The following is a 14,803-nucleotide window of genomic DNA, read 5'->3' as shown; positions in this document are numbered from 1 at the left end:
TACTATACTATGACATTTTAGTGAAATTTCTGATACCATACTATACTATGACTTTTTGATGCCTTACTATACTATGACATTTTAGTGAAATTTTTGATACCATACTATACTATGACTTTTTGATGAGATTTTTGATACCTTACTATACTATGACTTTTTAGTGAAATTTTCTGATACCATACTATACTATGACTTTTTAGTGAAATTTCTGATACCATACTATACTATGACTTTTTCCTGAAATTTCTGATACCATACTATACTATGACTTTTTAGTGAAATTTTTGATACCTTACTACACTATGACTTTTTAGTGAAATTTTTAATACCATACTATACTATGACATTTTGATGAGATTTTGGATGCCTTACTATACTATGACTTTTTAGTGAAATTTCTGATACCATACTATACTATGACATTTCGATGAGATTTTTGGTACCATACTATCCTAAACATTTCGATGAGATTTTTGGTACCATACTATCCTAAGACATTTTGATGAGATTTTTGGTACCATACTATATTATGACATTTTGATGAGATTTTTGGTACCTTACTATACTATGACATTTTAGTGAAATTTTTAATACCATACTATTCTAAAACATTTTGATGAGATTTTTGATACCATACTATACTATGACTTTTTAGTGAAATTTTTAATACCATACTATACTATAACATTTTGATGAGATTTTTGATGCCTTACTATACTATGACATTTTCGTGAAATTTTTAATACCATAATATTCTAAAACATTTTGATGAGATTTTTGATACCATACTATACTATGACTTTTTAGTGAAATTTTTAATACCATACTATACTATGACATTTTGATGAGATTTTTGATGCCTTACTATACTATGACTTTTTAGTGAATTTTTTGATACCATACTATACTATGACTTTTTGATGAGATTTTTGATACCTTACTATACTATGACTTTTTAGTGAAATTTTTAATACCATACTATACTATGACTTTTTGATGAGATTTTTGGTACCTTACTATACTATGACTTTTTAGTGAAATTTTTAATACCATACTATACTATGACATTTTGATGAGATTTTTGGTACCTTACTATACTATGACATTTTGATGAGATTTTGGATGTCATACTATAATATGACATTTCGATGAGATTTTTGGTACCATACTATCCTAAGACATTTTGATGAGATTTTTGGTACCATATTATATTATGACATTTTGATGAGATTTTTGGTACCTTACTATACTATCACATTTTGATGAGATTTTTGATACCATACTATACTATGGCATTTTAGTGAAATTTTTAATACCATACTATTCTAAAACATTTTGATGAGATTTTTGATGCCTTACTATACTATGACTTTTAGTGAATTTTTTGATACCATACTATTCTATGACTTTTTAGTGAAATTTTTAATACCATACTATACTATGACATTTTGATGAGAGTTTTGGTACCATACTATACTATGACATTTTGATGAGATTTTTGATACCTTAGTATGCTATCACATTTTGATGAGATTTTTGATACCTTATTATACTATGACTTTTTGATTAGATTTTTGATACCATACTATACTATGACTTTTTAGTGAATTTTTTGATACCATACTATACTACCACATTTTGATGAGATTTTTGATGCCTTACTATACTATGACTTTTTAGTGAATTTTTTGATACCATACTATACTATCACATTTTGATGAGATTTTTGATACCTTACTATACAATGACTTTTGATGAGATTTTTGATACCTTACTATACTTTGACGTTTTAGTGAAATTTTTGATACCATAGTATATTATGACATTTTGATGAGATTTTTGATACCATACTATACTATGACTTTTTAGTGAAATTTTGATACCATACAATACTATGATATTTGGATGAGATTTTTGATTCCATATTATACTATAACCTTTTGATGACATTTTTGGTGCCATACTGTACTATGACTCTGTCATAGTCATACTTTACTATGACTAGTATGAGTTCCCTACTGTACTTTATATTTTTAAGAAAATTTACTTTACTTTAAAGTTACTTTACATTTTTTAAAACTTTTTTTCATAACATACTACATTAGGATTTTTTATGACTTGTTTTAAAGATTTTTTTCCATGAAATATGTGAAAAATATTTCAGTCTGACTTTTTATTACCTTTCAATGAGTTACTATATTATGACTTTTTTAGTTGAAATATTTAGTACCATAATATTGTAAAACTTTTTAAATAATTTTTTGTAACATAATATACAATGATTTCCTAAATGACTATTTTGGTCAAATAGTATGTGACAACATTTTTAAATGAAATTTTTATTTCCATACTACAGAGTAATTGTTTTGAAGAAAAACATTTTATGACATACTATACTATGAATTTTTGTGTGACTTTTATATGACCTACGTTACTTTACTTCTTTAGTGATATTTTGACAGATTGTACTGATTTTTTAATGACTTTCTCACCACATACTATATTAGGAGTTTTTCTTTTGATTTTTTAAGGATATATTACATTTTAATTATTTTTTTCATAACACACTACAACGTAGCCTTTTCAATGACACTTTTATGACATGCTATCCTATGACTTTTTTATATCTTCCTCTATACTGTGACTGTTTTTATATATTTTTTTGTATGAAGTACTATATTTTGACCATTTAGGACTTTTTTTCAAGACTTGTTTCCACACTTTTTCCATCATACTTGCTCAAGAGGAGCAAAGGTTATCCATTTCCATCACATTACTGCAATGTAAACAGGAAACGTTTCCCTCATGTGAATATAGAATTTAATCAGTCTAATCGATCAGCCACACAGGATCATAAACAGAGACTCTTTGATGTTTTTTTTTTCTCTAAACAGTTAAAAACACTTTGCCATCCAAAGTCAGCAGCTCTATCAGTTCTTACCACTGTAACTATTAACATCAAATCACCAGTATTGATCACAGAGTCTGATAAATTCTTCATCAAACAACCTTTAACACAGTGTGTCCTGCAGTTTCAGTGTAAAACATCCACAGTCTACAGAAAGCTCATGTCTCTGAGCGGCTAACAGGCTGAAAATAAACATTTTAAAACACAAAAACATCTCCACATGTTGATCTACTGATAAACTCTGTCATTCTGGTTTGTTTTCTTTCTACTGGCACATATCTCACTGATAAAGCCGCTCAGAAAATGTCTGTGGTCTCTCAAAAATTTGATCACTGACAGTTCTCTCTCTTCAAGTCTCAACATGAACAAGAAACTCTGTGGTTTGAATCATCAGATCAAGAGATGAACAACTGTCCATGAAAATATCAAAGGTGCAAGATGTCACAACTAACAGAGAGAAGTCAACTACGACTCCCAAGGTGCATTTCAGTGACAAACATCCAGTCACAGAGCTTCAAATGCTGTGATTGTTATGCAGCAAACTGAAGAGTGTTGAGGAAAGTTCATATCGTTTGTATTTTGAATTCTGGGTTAGTTCAGTTTTGTAACCAGCTGACTTCAGGACTTCTTCTTCACAGTAACGTCAGCTGAGGCTCATGGGTATTGTAGTATTTAGAGCCACCTGCCAAACAGATGGTAACAGTCTGACTTCTAAGTTAAAATAAATTAAAGTGATTGTCAGAATATAAACAACAGTAAATCATTAAACTTTACAGTCCGTCTGTAAAAACTCCTGGAACCAACAGATCCTTCCACTCAAGTGCCAGACATAAATTTTTAAATATCATTTCAGGACTAAAATGTGTCCTGCCACCATGGTACAGTCTCATCGCAGTGTCCTGCTGCGGCAGCGCAGGAGGTTGCAGAAGGTCTTTCTGAAGGTGACATTGCACAGAGCGTAGCAGCCAGGGTTGATGGCGCTGTTGATGTAACAGAGCCAGTAACCTGTGGTCCACAGGACCTCCGGGATGCACACGTGACAGAAAGCGGCTACTACCGCCATGATGTTGTACGGCGTCCAAGTGACGATGAAGGCCAGTAGGATGGCCAGGATGGTTTTGGTCACCCTCCTCTCCCTTGCCATCACTCGACGTCTCCGTCTCTCCTGAGACTTGAAGCTCGGACAGGAGGAGAAGACTGCAGAGGCGACCCTGTGGAGGTCAACGTTGGACGAGGAGCCATTTTCGATTTTGTTGAGGTCTTCGTCCCCAGCGTGGCAGGTGGTGGTCCGAGGGTGACACTGCTGACGATCTGATGTGTCACCAAGACATTTGGACACTTTACGTTTCCTCCTGAGCTTCGGAGTGCTGGACTCTGATTGGTACAGAGACAGGTCTGAGCCCGGGTCACTGGCCACCCAGCTCCGTCGTTTCAACAGGAAGTCTTTAATGGATGGACTAGATGTCCTGAGCGTGCCCTGCTCTGTCTGGAGCGTGCTCAGTCGACTGCGGCTGGCGGCAGATAAGCGGCTGTACAGGCCAACCATGACGAGTGCCGGCAGGTAAAAAGAAGGAAGCGTCGTCCCCAAAGTGACGGCGGGGTTGGCGAGGAGCTGAATGTAACACTTCCCATCAGGGATGACACGTTTGCCTCTGTCCGTCTGCCAGCAGAGGATGGCGGGGGCCCACAGGACGAAGGACAGCAGCCAGGCAGCGCCGATCATCAGACTGGCCACTGTGCTTGTCCGCTGCGCCGGGTAGCTGAGTGGCTGCGTCATGCAGAAGTACCGATCCAAGCTGATGATCAGCAGGTTCATGACGGAGGCGCTGCTCACCACATAGTCTACAACCAGCCACATGTCACAGACGGCGGCCCCCAGGGTCCAGCGGCCCTGCAGCAGGTACAGTGTGTACAGGTTCATGGAGAACAGTCCAATGATTAGGTCAGCCACCGCCAGGCTCAACAGGAAGTAGTTATTGACGGTCCGCAGGTGATGGTTCACTTTGATGGACAGGATCACCAGCGTGTTGCCCAGGACGGTGACGATGCTGACGGAGGTGGTTACTGTGGCGATGAGGACCAGTTGAGCCGTGGTGTAGGGACAGGCCGCACTGATTGGAGGCTGACAGGAGGTGTTAAGGGAGGGGCGGAGCCAGAGGGAGGAGTTGAAGTCAGGTTCAGGAGCTTGTCCCATGTTCCCTGAAAACACACACACACACACACACGAATCAGCAGAGTTTCTTTATTTTACTCAGTAAATTCCTCAAACAGTTGCTCACTGTAGTTTTTTTTTTTTTTTTTTTTTAAATCAGACTAACAGGGGGATATCGTGACTTTTTTAGGGACTATTTTCAGTGGTGGATTAATCCACATTTGGTGCTCTAGTGTCAGCAGGACGGTGTATGTGGGATTGAGCCAAAAAAAAAAAAGGGCTAAAATGTGTGTGTGCATGGTGATGAAGGAACATGTCTGAAGGATTTAAAGAACAGTCACAAACAGCAGACACTCTGCTGGTTCATGTCGGTGAAAGATGGATTCAGTTAAATATGAATAAACACGTCGACTCTTTCTGTATACAAGCAGAAGATGTTTCTCTGACATGAACACAGAGCTGAGAGAGTCGCTGCAGTTTCCTCCAGCTCATGTTTTGGTGAAACATCTTTATTATATTTCCCTCATCACATATTTGTTTTTGTGAATTAGTTGTAATTAAACATAATTTAAGAGACAGAGTTGGTTTCCCTTTCCGAGTTACATTCAGGGAAAGTAGTAAAAAGTGTGACAGACACTGAGTTACAAGGATCAAGAGGATATTTTCCAAAATCAAGACTCTTACTGACATTCACACAAACTTTGGGAGTCCTTTTTCATACCAACTGTAGTGAAACATCACAGTTTCACGGATCATAAGGTTTGCCGTACACATGCAGCATTTTTCACGCCATCAAATTTATTGTTTTCAATGAAAACACAGTACGTGGCTGTGGCTCAGGTAGAGCAAGTTGTTCACTAATCGGAAAATCAGCGGTTTGATCCTCGGCTCCTCCAGTCTGCATGTGAAAGTCCTTGAGCAGGATACTGAATTTCAAATTTGTAGCAAGTGGGACCTTGCACCTTGTATCGTGGCCTCAGCCACCAATGTATTTTCATGTGTGAATGGATTTATTTATCTCTAAGGTAACTGATAAAAAAGAGTAAAAAGAGTATGCACTTTTTAAGGGCAGCTGTAGTACTACTAAAAGTAAAAAAGAAAAAGTATGAGATTTGGAACGCACCCCAGGAATCTCTGGATAAAACACATCAGGTAAGATAACGTTGTATGTCGAGCACAGTTAGGTTAGCGAGCTAGCATGTTGGTGTTGGTGACGTATATCGTGTGAAACAAGAGACGTAGTTCACTAAGGGGTTTCACACAAAACTAAGTGGCACTAAGACAAACTGCTTTTTTCTTGACTTGAAAAATTATTGACAAACATTGTATATTAAGCTCATGGCACACTTTAAATTCAAAAATTACTTGTCTTTCATGGTTAACTACTACTACTGTCGATTTTTTTTTCCCATGAGGTACTTTACCTCTTTATTGCGGTCTCTAAAGAGCACTTGCAGGTATGTTCAATGACCACTAGAGGGCCCCAGACTTCCATCCTAGGTAGGAAACTAGGTAGGAAAGTTGAATGGCTTCAGTGACATTTAAAATAATATATTAAAAGAAAGAATAATACATAATTCCAGATAATAAGACGCAAGAAAAAAGCAAGGAGGAATAATCTGAGCAGACCGACAGAGTTCAGTCAAACTTACCGGAGATGTCAGACCTGCTGCTGATGTTGGTCCTGCTGATGTTGGACCTGGTGCTGATGCTGGTCCTGGTGCTGTTGGTCCTGCTGCTGATGTCGGACCTGCTGCTGATGCTGGTCCTGCTGAGGTTTTCAGACCTACTAGATGTTGGATGTGCTGCTGGTGTTGGTCCTGCAGTCTGTGCTCACTTCACCTCCTCAGCTCCGTCTCCTCCGTCAGTCCCCAGCAGCAGTAGTGTATATGTAACAGAGGAATGCCTCATTCATTCTCATTAACGGAGCGGACACTCCGCCTGCCTGTCTCCTCCTGCTGTCCTCAGGTCAGACCTCAGACTCTGCTTCATGTGGGATGTAATGACACATTACTCTGAGAACAGACCGAGCTGTGCTTCCTTCCACCATTAATAAAGTGTTTAAACACAGTCAGGATCTTTTACTGTGTGTTGATCTGCAGGTCTGTTAGCTCTTCCCTGCACAGCATCAAGTCTGACTCCCTGAGTAATGCCCCCTTTAATCAGGGTGGAGAGGACGATAAAGAGCTGCTGCCTGTGAGAGAAGATCTGGATCTGATCTTAGATCATGTTGTGATCAAATTCTGTTCCATAAAGTGGGAGTTATGAACATGTTAACACTGTAACTGATTCTTTAGGACTACACGCTTTAGCCTGGACTGAGCATGTGCAGTACAGTTCAGTTCTGTCCACACACTCTGATCCTTATAAACACACCATAAACACAACATTCAGCAGACAAAAGTCAAACCATCAGGTGGAAACAGAGAGATGGTGGATCAAATGATGTAAACTCATCGAGAGGGACTCAGTGTTCTTATATTTTTAAACATTAATTAGTTTAGACAGGTCACGTGACTCATGTTTAGTTCAACTCAGCCTGTAAAAGTGTTGTTTAAAGTTCCAAGTCTGAGGAAATAACTTGGATAATGTAATAATATGCATAAATAATAATCTGGAGTTTGTGGAATTCTAAAGACGTGTGTCTAATAAAAGAACTCATCTAGTGGCATCATGGGAAATGTAGGATCCAATGTGACTGGACTAAAAGTCAGGATATCCACCTTCTGTTTTCACTGAGCCGTCTCAAATGACTCAAAATTGAGTGTGTTAAAGTCTCTGTTTGTCTTGTTAAAGCATTTGAAGTAAACCTTTTAAACATTTTAAAAATTGAGTACATGATGTATACACTTCCTTTTGTTAACACAACGCAACACATGATTCACTGGATAATAAAATATAACAATAACGTGTCTGGAGAAGAAGTTAATCTCAGCTGAGTTCACTTTAGAGTTGAAGAGCAGCACCACACAGCTGGTTTTGGTTCAGTGTGGGGACCAACACAGTTTCACAGGCTCAATGAAGTCCCAGCTAAATATTGTTTTTCTTCTCAAGAGTGTTTTTATTTGAAAGAGTGAAACTAATTTATAAAAGCTATTTTGGTTTTGTATCTGAGAGTCGTTAGTGAGCAGCTGATGATACTGAAAAACTCATTTGGTTACACAGATCTGTGCTTTGTGTTGCACTACGTTACTCACACTGACCTGCTCCAGGTATGGTTGAATTTAAAAAAAATTGTAGTCTTTGAAAATGTTTTTATGACATCAATCACATGATGAGAGAAAACGGTTATTCTCAGCTGAGTTCAGTTCACTTAGAGACGTGCAGCAGCAACAGCAGCACATTTCTGGTTTTGGTTCAATGTGGGGACCAACAGTTTTTACAGGTGTAGTGGAGACAGCTTAATTATTGCAGATGTTTTTCTTCATAATAGTATTTTATTGCATTTAATAATGAAACTGATTAATAGAAACTGTTTCAGGAGCACTAACAGCCATGGCAGCTAATGTTACCGAAAAGAAAAGACTAATTTATACAAAATGTTGCACTATGTGACTAACGGTGTGACAGTGACCTGCTCCAGTTACGGTTAAATGGAAAAAAAAGAAGTTATTGTTGGCTTTGAAAATGTTTTTATCACTTCATGTAGGCTACATAATGAGAGAAGACGTTATTCTCAGCTGAGTTCAGTTCACTCTAGAGGTGTGCAGCAGCAGCACACAGCTGGTTTTGGTTCAATGTGGGGACCAACACTTCTTACTGCACAGTGGAGACACAGCATGAAATACTGTCAGTGGTTTTTTTTTTTTAGATTATTTTCTTTATTTAAGAATTAAATGGATTTATAAAACTTGTTGCTTCTGGTTTGTATCTGAGGGTAGACAGCATTTCTCCAGAGTTACAGCAGCTGATAATTCTGAAAAACTAATTTGGTCAAAAATAACTCATACAGTACATATGATGCGTTGTGTTGTTGCACTACGTGACTTATGATATAATTGACGTTAAAAGCAATAACATTCCACAAAACCTCAACCAAACTTTCTGTTTTGCTCCTTCAGTAACCTCACACATGATGAATTTGCACATTTTTACACTCCTACTCTACCTTGTTGCACTTCTATAAACTTAACACACTTATCTATATGTAGTATGCTATCCTGTTTTATGGCTATTTCTTTAGTTATTGAAATTGAGTAGACTATGTTTTTTTCTTCTTTTCTGTACTGAGATATTTTGATTTATTTTTTGTTTATTTTTCTACTGATATACATTTCGTGTGTATTTACTGTTTCCATCAAATGTCTGGCTAACTGCTGTAAAAACAACTTCCCAATTTAAAATCAAATTGTCAGTCAGTCCACTGGTCCATCCATCGGATGGATGGGTTATCGCCACTCAGTAAACAGTGACCTGCTCCATTTATAATTGAATGAAAATACAGGAAAAAAATGTTTATATAAAAAAACTTAGGGTTCCTTTTTACAATATTTGTACAATATATTTTGTATATTTTTGCTATTTGACTCACTGTCTTATATTTGAATCCTTTTAAATTCTTTTTCAGTTTCGATCTTCAACAAAACTTAAAAGGTTCTGTATGTACATTTAAATTTAAATGTATGTCTGTAAATTTAAATGTTAGCTAACTCATCCAGACTCCAGGGGGTGGTTTGGAAATTACTTTATCAGCTAACGTTACGAAGTGACCAACACAAGATCTACACAGCGTAGCTAAGTTACAGCTAGCTGGGTGGCCAACGAGCTAACCATGAACAAAGCTAAGTTATGCCTTCATTAGCTAACGTTACAAAGCAACCAACCAAAGCAGCCAACAAGCTAACCATAACCTAAGCTAATTTATGACAGCTAGCTGTAAAGCTACTCTCCTTTATTAGCTGAGATTATGAAGCAACCAACAATAGATCAATGTAATTTTCAAACAGCAAGCTAGTTAGTATCATGAAGCTAAGGGTCCAAATAAAATATAGTAACAATTACAGATAATAACGTTATTCTAAATACGATTGCAATTTATTTTCCAGCATTCTATCAACAGGATGACGGTCAATCTCCGTCAGTCTCATGTTTGTCACTGTTTTGGCCAATGCCCAGGTGCTAGCTTGCAGCTAACAAGCACGAACAGGATGCTGACTGCTGTTCATTTAACAGCCTCAGAGAGAGGAGTCACTGATAACAAGGACTTTCTAGAAAGTTACATACAGAACCTTAAAAGAGTTCATGAACTCAGAGACAAACAGCCAAAGAACTAAAACTCAGGTTGTGCCTGATAAATTATTTATTAGCTGTTAATCTAAATGACTACCTGAGTGTGTTTTTACATGAGTTTGCTAATAAAAGATAAACAGGAGATTAAAGATCTGATAAAGAGATTTGGATATTTTCCCAGCTTAAAACCAAAAGTGTTCAGAAACTCGAGGAAGCTTCACTAAATAATCTTCAACAACTCGATGGATCACAGAAAAACTCTCAAAGCTCTTTAATTACATCACGTCTAAAAGTCAAAGAAAGAATCGAGCTGTACAAACTCCACAGTCTGATGTAGCAGGGGAAGTGGTGACAGTTGTACCTTTGTTATTGACCGGTTGCATTGTTGAATACGGTGGTGCTCAGTTCATCATTCACAGGAAACGGGGGGGCAGAAGTCGCCCCCGCCCCGATAACCCGCACAAACACACACACAAAACAGACACGAGATCACCCGAACACATTGTTTTTAAAATGTTCATTAATCAAGTAAAGCCAGGAGGAGCATTCAGATCAGTTTGTCACCTGCTGTGTTTGTGTTTCTCTCTCAGACAGATTCTTAACATGCAGCCACTGTCCTCGCCAGGCCGCCACAGAAACAAGATCCCTGATCTCGCCTGGACTAACCTGCAGGAAAGAAAGGTTAAATAAAAAATAAAAAGTAAACAGCTCTATCTCCGAATCACACAGTGTCTCTGCACAGCTCCAGTCAGGGCTCTCCCTCCTCGTCATCTTCATTTTCATAGGTCCGTTACACGCCCCCAACCCCTCACCCACCCCAACCCCACCCCACCACCACCCGGAAACCCACACATACAAAACTTAAACACCATCAGTACATGAACCTTTATGCAGCTCTGTGTGTGTGTGTGTGTGTGTGTGTGTGTGTGTGTGTGTGTAAGCACGTGTGGAATAGGAATAAAAAAACAAATTAAAAGCAGCACAGAGCTTTCGGCTGTACAGTCTCAGACAGGCTGGAAAGGAAAAGGAGCACTTGATCTGACAAATTCAAGTTTTCTTCTGCAGGAGCTTGAAGGAGAGGGTGGAGGGTGGGGTCAAAGGGACATGGGCGGGGCCAGAGAGGGGCAGATGGAGACAGGACAGGTGGGGTTAAGCATGGAGACACCGATCACAGGCCTTTTCCACCACAGGAACTAAACGAGCTGTAAATAAAGGTGTATCTATCGGCTCTGGTTCTGCTTTCGTTGTGGGGTCGGGAAGTTTCTGGACCTAAATCTGGGCTCTGATCACTCAACGACTAACAGTGTTTGTTAATATCGCAGACGTGTACACATGGATATAGAGGTCAAATTCTGTTTCATAATATTGTGTTTTTTGCTGCTTGTTCTGCAGGTGTGTGTAAAAAGTTCAATTAATTTCCCAGTAACTGCCAGGTAGCATTGGCACTGTCTCTAACATTTTCTTCTCATACTTAGCAGCAGGGGAACAAACACTACCATCTCTTTAATTACTCCTAAAAGAGAAAAGGTTCAGAAATGATTTCCACCAGTCAGTTTCTTCACCGTCACCTCTACATCCTATAAAGCTTCGATCACTTTTCCATTCAAAGAGAAAGACGAATAAAGAGGAAACGCATAAGAATAATTCATTTACAAACACAGCGCGGTGTTTCTATTTGCCCACAGAGCTGTAAATCCACTGGAGCGGCTTGAGATCGAACTGAAACGAGGTTAAAAAGATAAGTTGTGATGTCCTATCACTGCACAGTGAAATGTGGTGTGCAGCTGTCGAAAGGCTCAAAAATTGGGGCACTAATGTAGAATATAGTTATGAGCGATTCGTTTCACTGAGGCATCCGCAGTACGCCTTGGGTCGGAATTTTTAAAAAAAAAGATATGGGTGAGCATCTCAATTCTGTAAATATTGATAAAGTCAGTAATAAAAGACCATAAACAAATGCTTTCTATATGCAAATATGCTATTGTGTATCAGCCGCCATTCAATTGAGTCCAACGTTCTGTCCGGCCAAGTGCACCCAAAAGGGCACCTGAGCAGACACCATCCCTTTATTTGTAGCACCGTCTGCTGTAACCCTCCAACGACGCAGCTCCAGTTACATTACATGGGTCATACGCCATAGCTCCCATGGGGTCAAAGAGTGTGTCGCAGCCTTCACTGAAACGCTTTAAACAGGACACGCAAGCTTGAATCTGCTCATCATTCAGGCTTCAACAGAAGGCGAACAGGAGACGGAGCAAATATTCGTAGGAAATACAAAAAGAGAACCGAGAGTCATGTTAGTTAATGGTACAGAGCAGAGAGCCTGTACTGTGAATGTGATGATACTGACCGTTGAATCATGTTAATGTTAAAGAAAGTCTATATTAGCGCCATTTTCCCACTATCTCTAATTTTCCAAAACACTTTCTGGGTTGTTAAAACACTGTGGAAACAGACAGAGCAGAGGTTCTAGTTCCTGCAGTGGAAAAGAGGTGACAGTCAGCAGCAGAGAAAAGCTACATGTGTCTCCTGCCCTCCCCGCCACAACATACTGCACACACAGACACACACTCTTACAGGAGCACACCCACCCAGCATCTTTTATACACAAATATTTTGTCTCTGTGTGAGCAGAATACACTTCTACACTTGTATTTTAACATTTTGTCGACTGTTTTCAAATGTAGGTTAAATTTGTCATAGTTTTCAAAGAAGTCTGGTGATATTCTACCTTCCTCTTTATGTTCAGACTCAAACCAGCAGTGAGAAATCAGTTAACTAGCAGTTATAAACACTGCCCACCAGGGATGGAAATTAGCACTCGCAAAATGCTGGTAAAATTTGTAAGTGGCTGCTCGATGTGCTTCACTCATCAGCCAAAAACACAAAGGTAATCTAATGAGTGGCCGGTGGATTTTGGAGCCCACCAGCCACAGTGGCAGATGGACAAAAAGGTTAATTTCCAACCCTGCTACACACTGTTTATTTTGACTCAGTCCTACAAACACCGTCCTGCTGCCACAAATACTCACTAGAGCACCAACTGTGGATTAATCCGCTGCTGAAAATAGTCCCCAACAAAGTCACTATAAAAATGACTATAAGCAGCTGTTTGAGGACGTGACTGATGATGAAACTACAGATTAGCGTTTTATAAGATCTTAAGTAGGAATGAATGAGCTTGGAGCTGAGAGACAGACTGTTTGAGTCTGAACATGAGATTTGACGCCAAATTTATCCTTCAATCATTTTCAAGGCAACTATTGGTTTTCATTTATTCCTTTATGGTATGAAAATTAAACTCGTCAACATCAAGTCTGTTAATTTTTTGACAACATTATCATCACCATGAATAAACTGAATGCTGACTTATATGTACACTGATCTCACAACTGAAGCAGGTTTCAACAGTTTGCTTATTAATTTTCACACCAAACAAAAATGAACGAAAACCAACAATCTGCCTACAAAACAATTATTTGAGAGAATAATCTAAAGATCAACAGGTAATTAGATAGCTGAACTTTCTAGCAAAACCTAGCAAAATCTTTCCTGCCGGGGTCCAAACACACACAGACACACACGCCTCTCTTAGCAAACACACTATAGTGCAACTGGGTTTTTAGAGGGGTGGGTGTTTGGTTTCCCTCCCAGAAACAGGAAATTGTTCTTCTCCTCTTCAGCCTTTTTACAAACAATTAAAAAAAGGTGTTTGTTTCATGAACTGCAGCATCGTTGAAAAGACATGCAGCAGATTCAGTTCACTCAGTCACAGTTCAGTCATCAATGATTGATTTTCCTGGTGGTGGGACACAGTAACTTCCTCCATGAGCTGCAGACTCATGATTCAGAGTCAGGATACAGAGTCATGATGCAGAGTCAGCGTACAGTCATAATTTAGAATCAAGATGCAGAGTCGTGATTCAGAGTTGTGATGCAGAGTCATGATACGGAGTAATTCTACAGAGTCAAGATACAGAATAATGATGCAGAGTCATGATACAGAGTCAAGATACAGAGTCAGGATGCAGAGTCGTGAGTCCAGCCTCAGGCACGCGCAGCCTCCATTTCTTCTTTTCAAACATCATAATTACACACGGTACAAAAACAAAATAAAGTAGTGCTGAATTCACTTTTTAAACACTTCAATCACGCACTATTTCACATCAAATTTCAACATCACATGGCACCGAATGCAGCACGTTGGAGTAAATGTGTGTGTGTGTAAAGAGATACCGCCCCGAACCCACACACACACACGCGCACACTCATACACACATACCCCCTCACCCCCTCAGACATGGCACTTTGATAAACAGGAACCTTGTCTTCCATCACGCAGATACTTAGAGAGTCGGGCAGAGAGGAGCTCAGCGCTAACTGGCCTCCGTTCAAGTAGAAGCCCTTTCTGACGAGGAATGGTCGCGGTTCAGCTTCAGTCCAGTTTTTATAAGTGCAGAGGAAGTGCACGCCAATGCCACTGACGGTTCAGGGGTGGGGGTGAGGGGGGGGGG

General features: G+C 38.9%; 1 protein-coding gene across 1 annotated transcript; it reads right to left on the bottom strand.

The window, feature by feature from the left end:
• Nucleotides 1-3,693: 3,693 nt before the first annotated feature.
• Nucleotides 3,694-5,102, bottom strand: chrm4b (cholinergic receptor, muscarinic 4b). Its single transcript, XM_050072143.1, has one exon. The coding sequence runs from the start codon at nt 5,100-5,102 to the stop codon at nt 3,795-3,797; it is 1,308 nt and encodes a 435-aa protein (XP_049928100.1). The 3' UTR covers nt 3,694-3,794.
• Between the last annotated feature and the right edge of the window lie 9,701 nt (nt 5,103-14,803).

The sequence above is a fragment of the Epinephelus moara genome, chromosome 20 (assembly GCF_006386435.1).
Source record: "Epinephelus moara isolate mb chromosome 20, YSFRI_EMoa_1.0, whole genome shotgun sequence".
In the NCBI taxonomy this organism is placed as follows: domain Eukaryota; kingdom Metazoa; phylum Chordata; class Actinopteri; order Perciformes; family Serranidae; genus Epinephelus; species Epinephelus moara.
The sequence above is the reverse complement of the archived record's forward strand: the minus strand, read 5'-3'. Positions and strand labels throughout refer to the sequence as shown.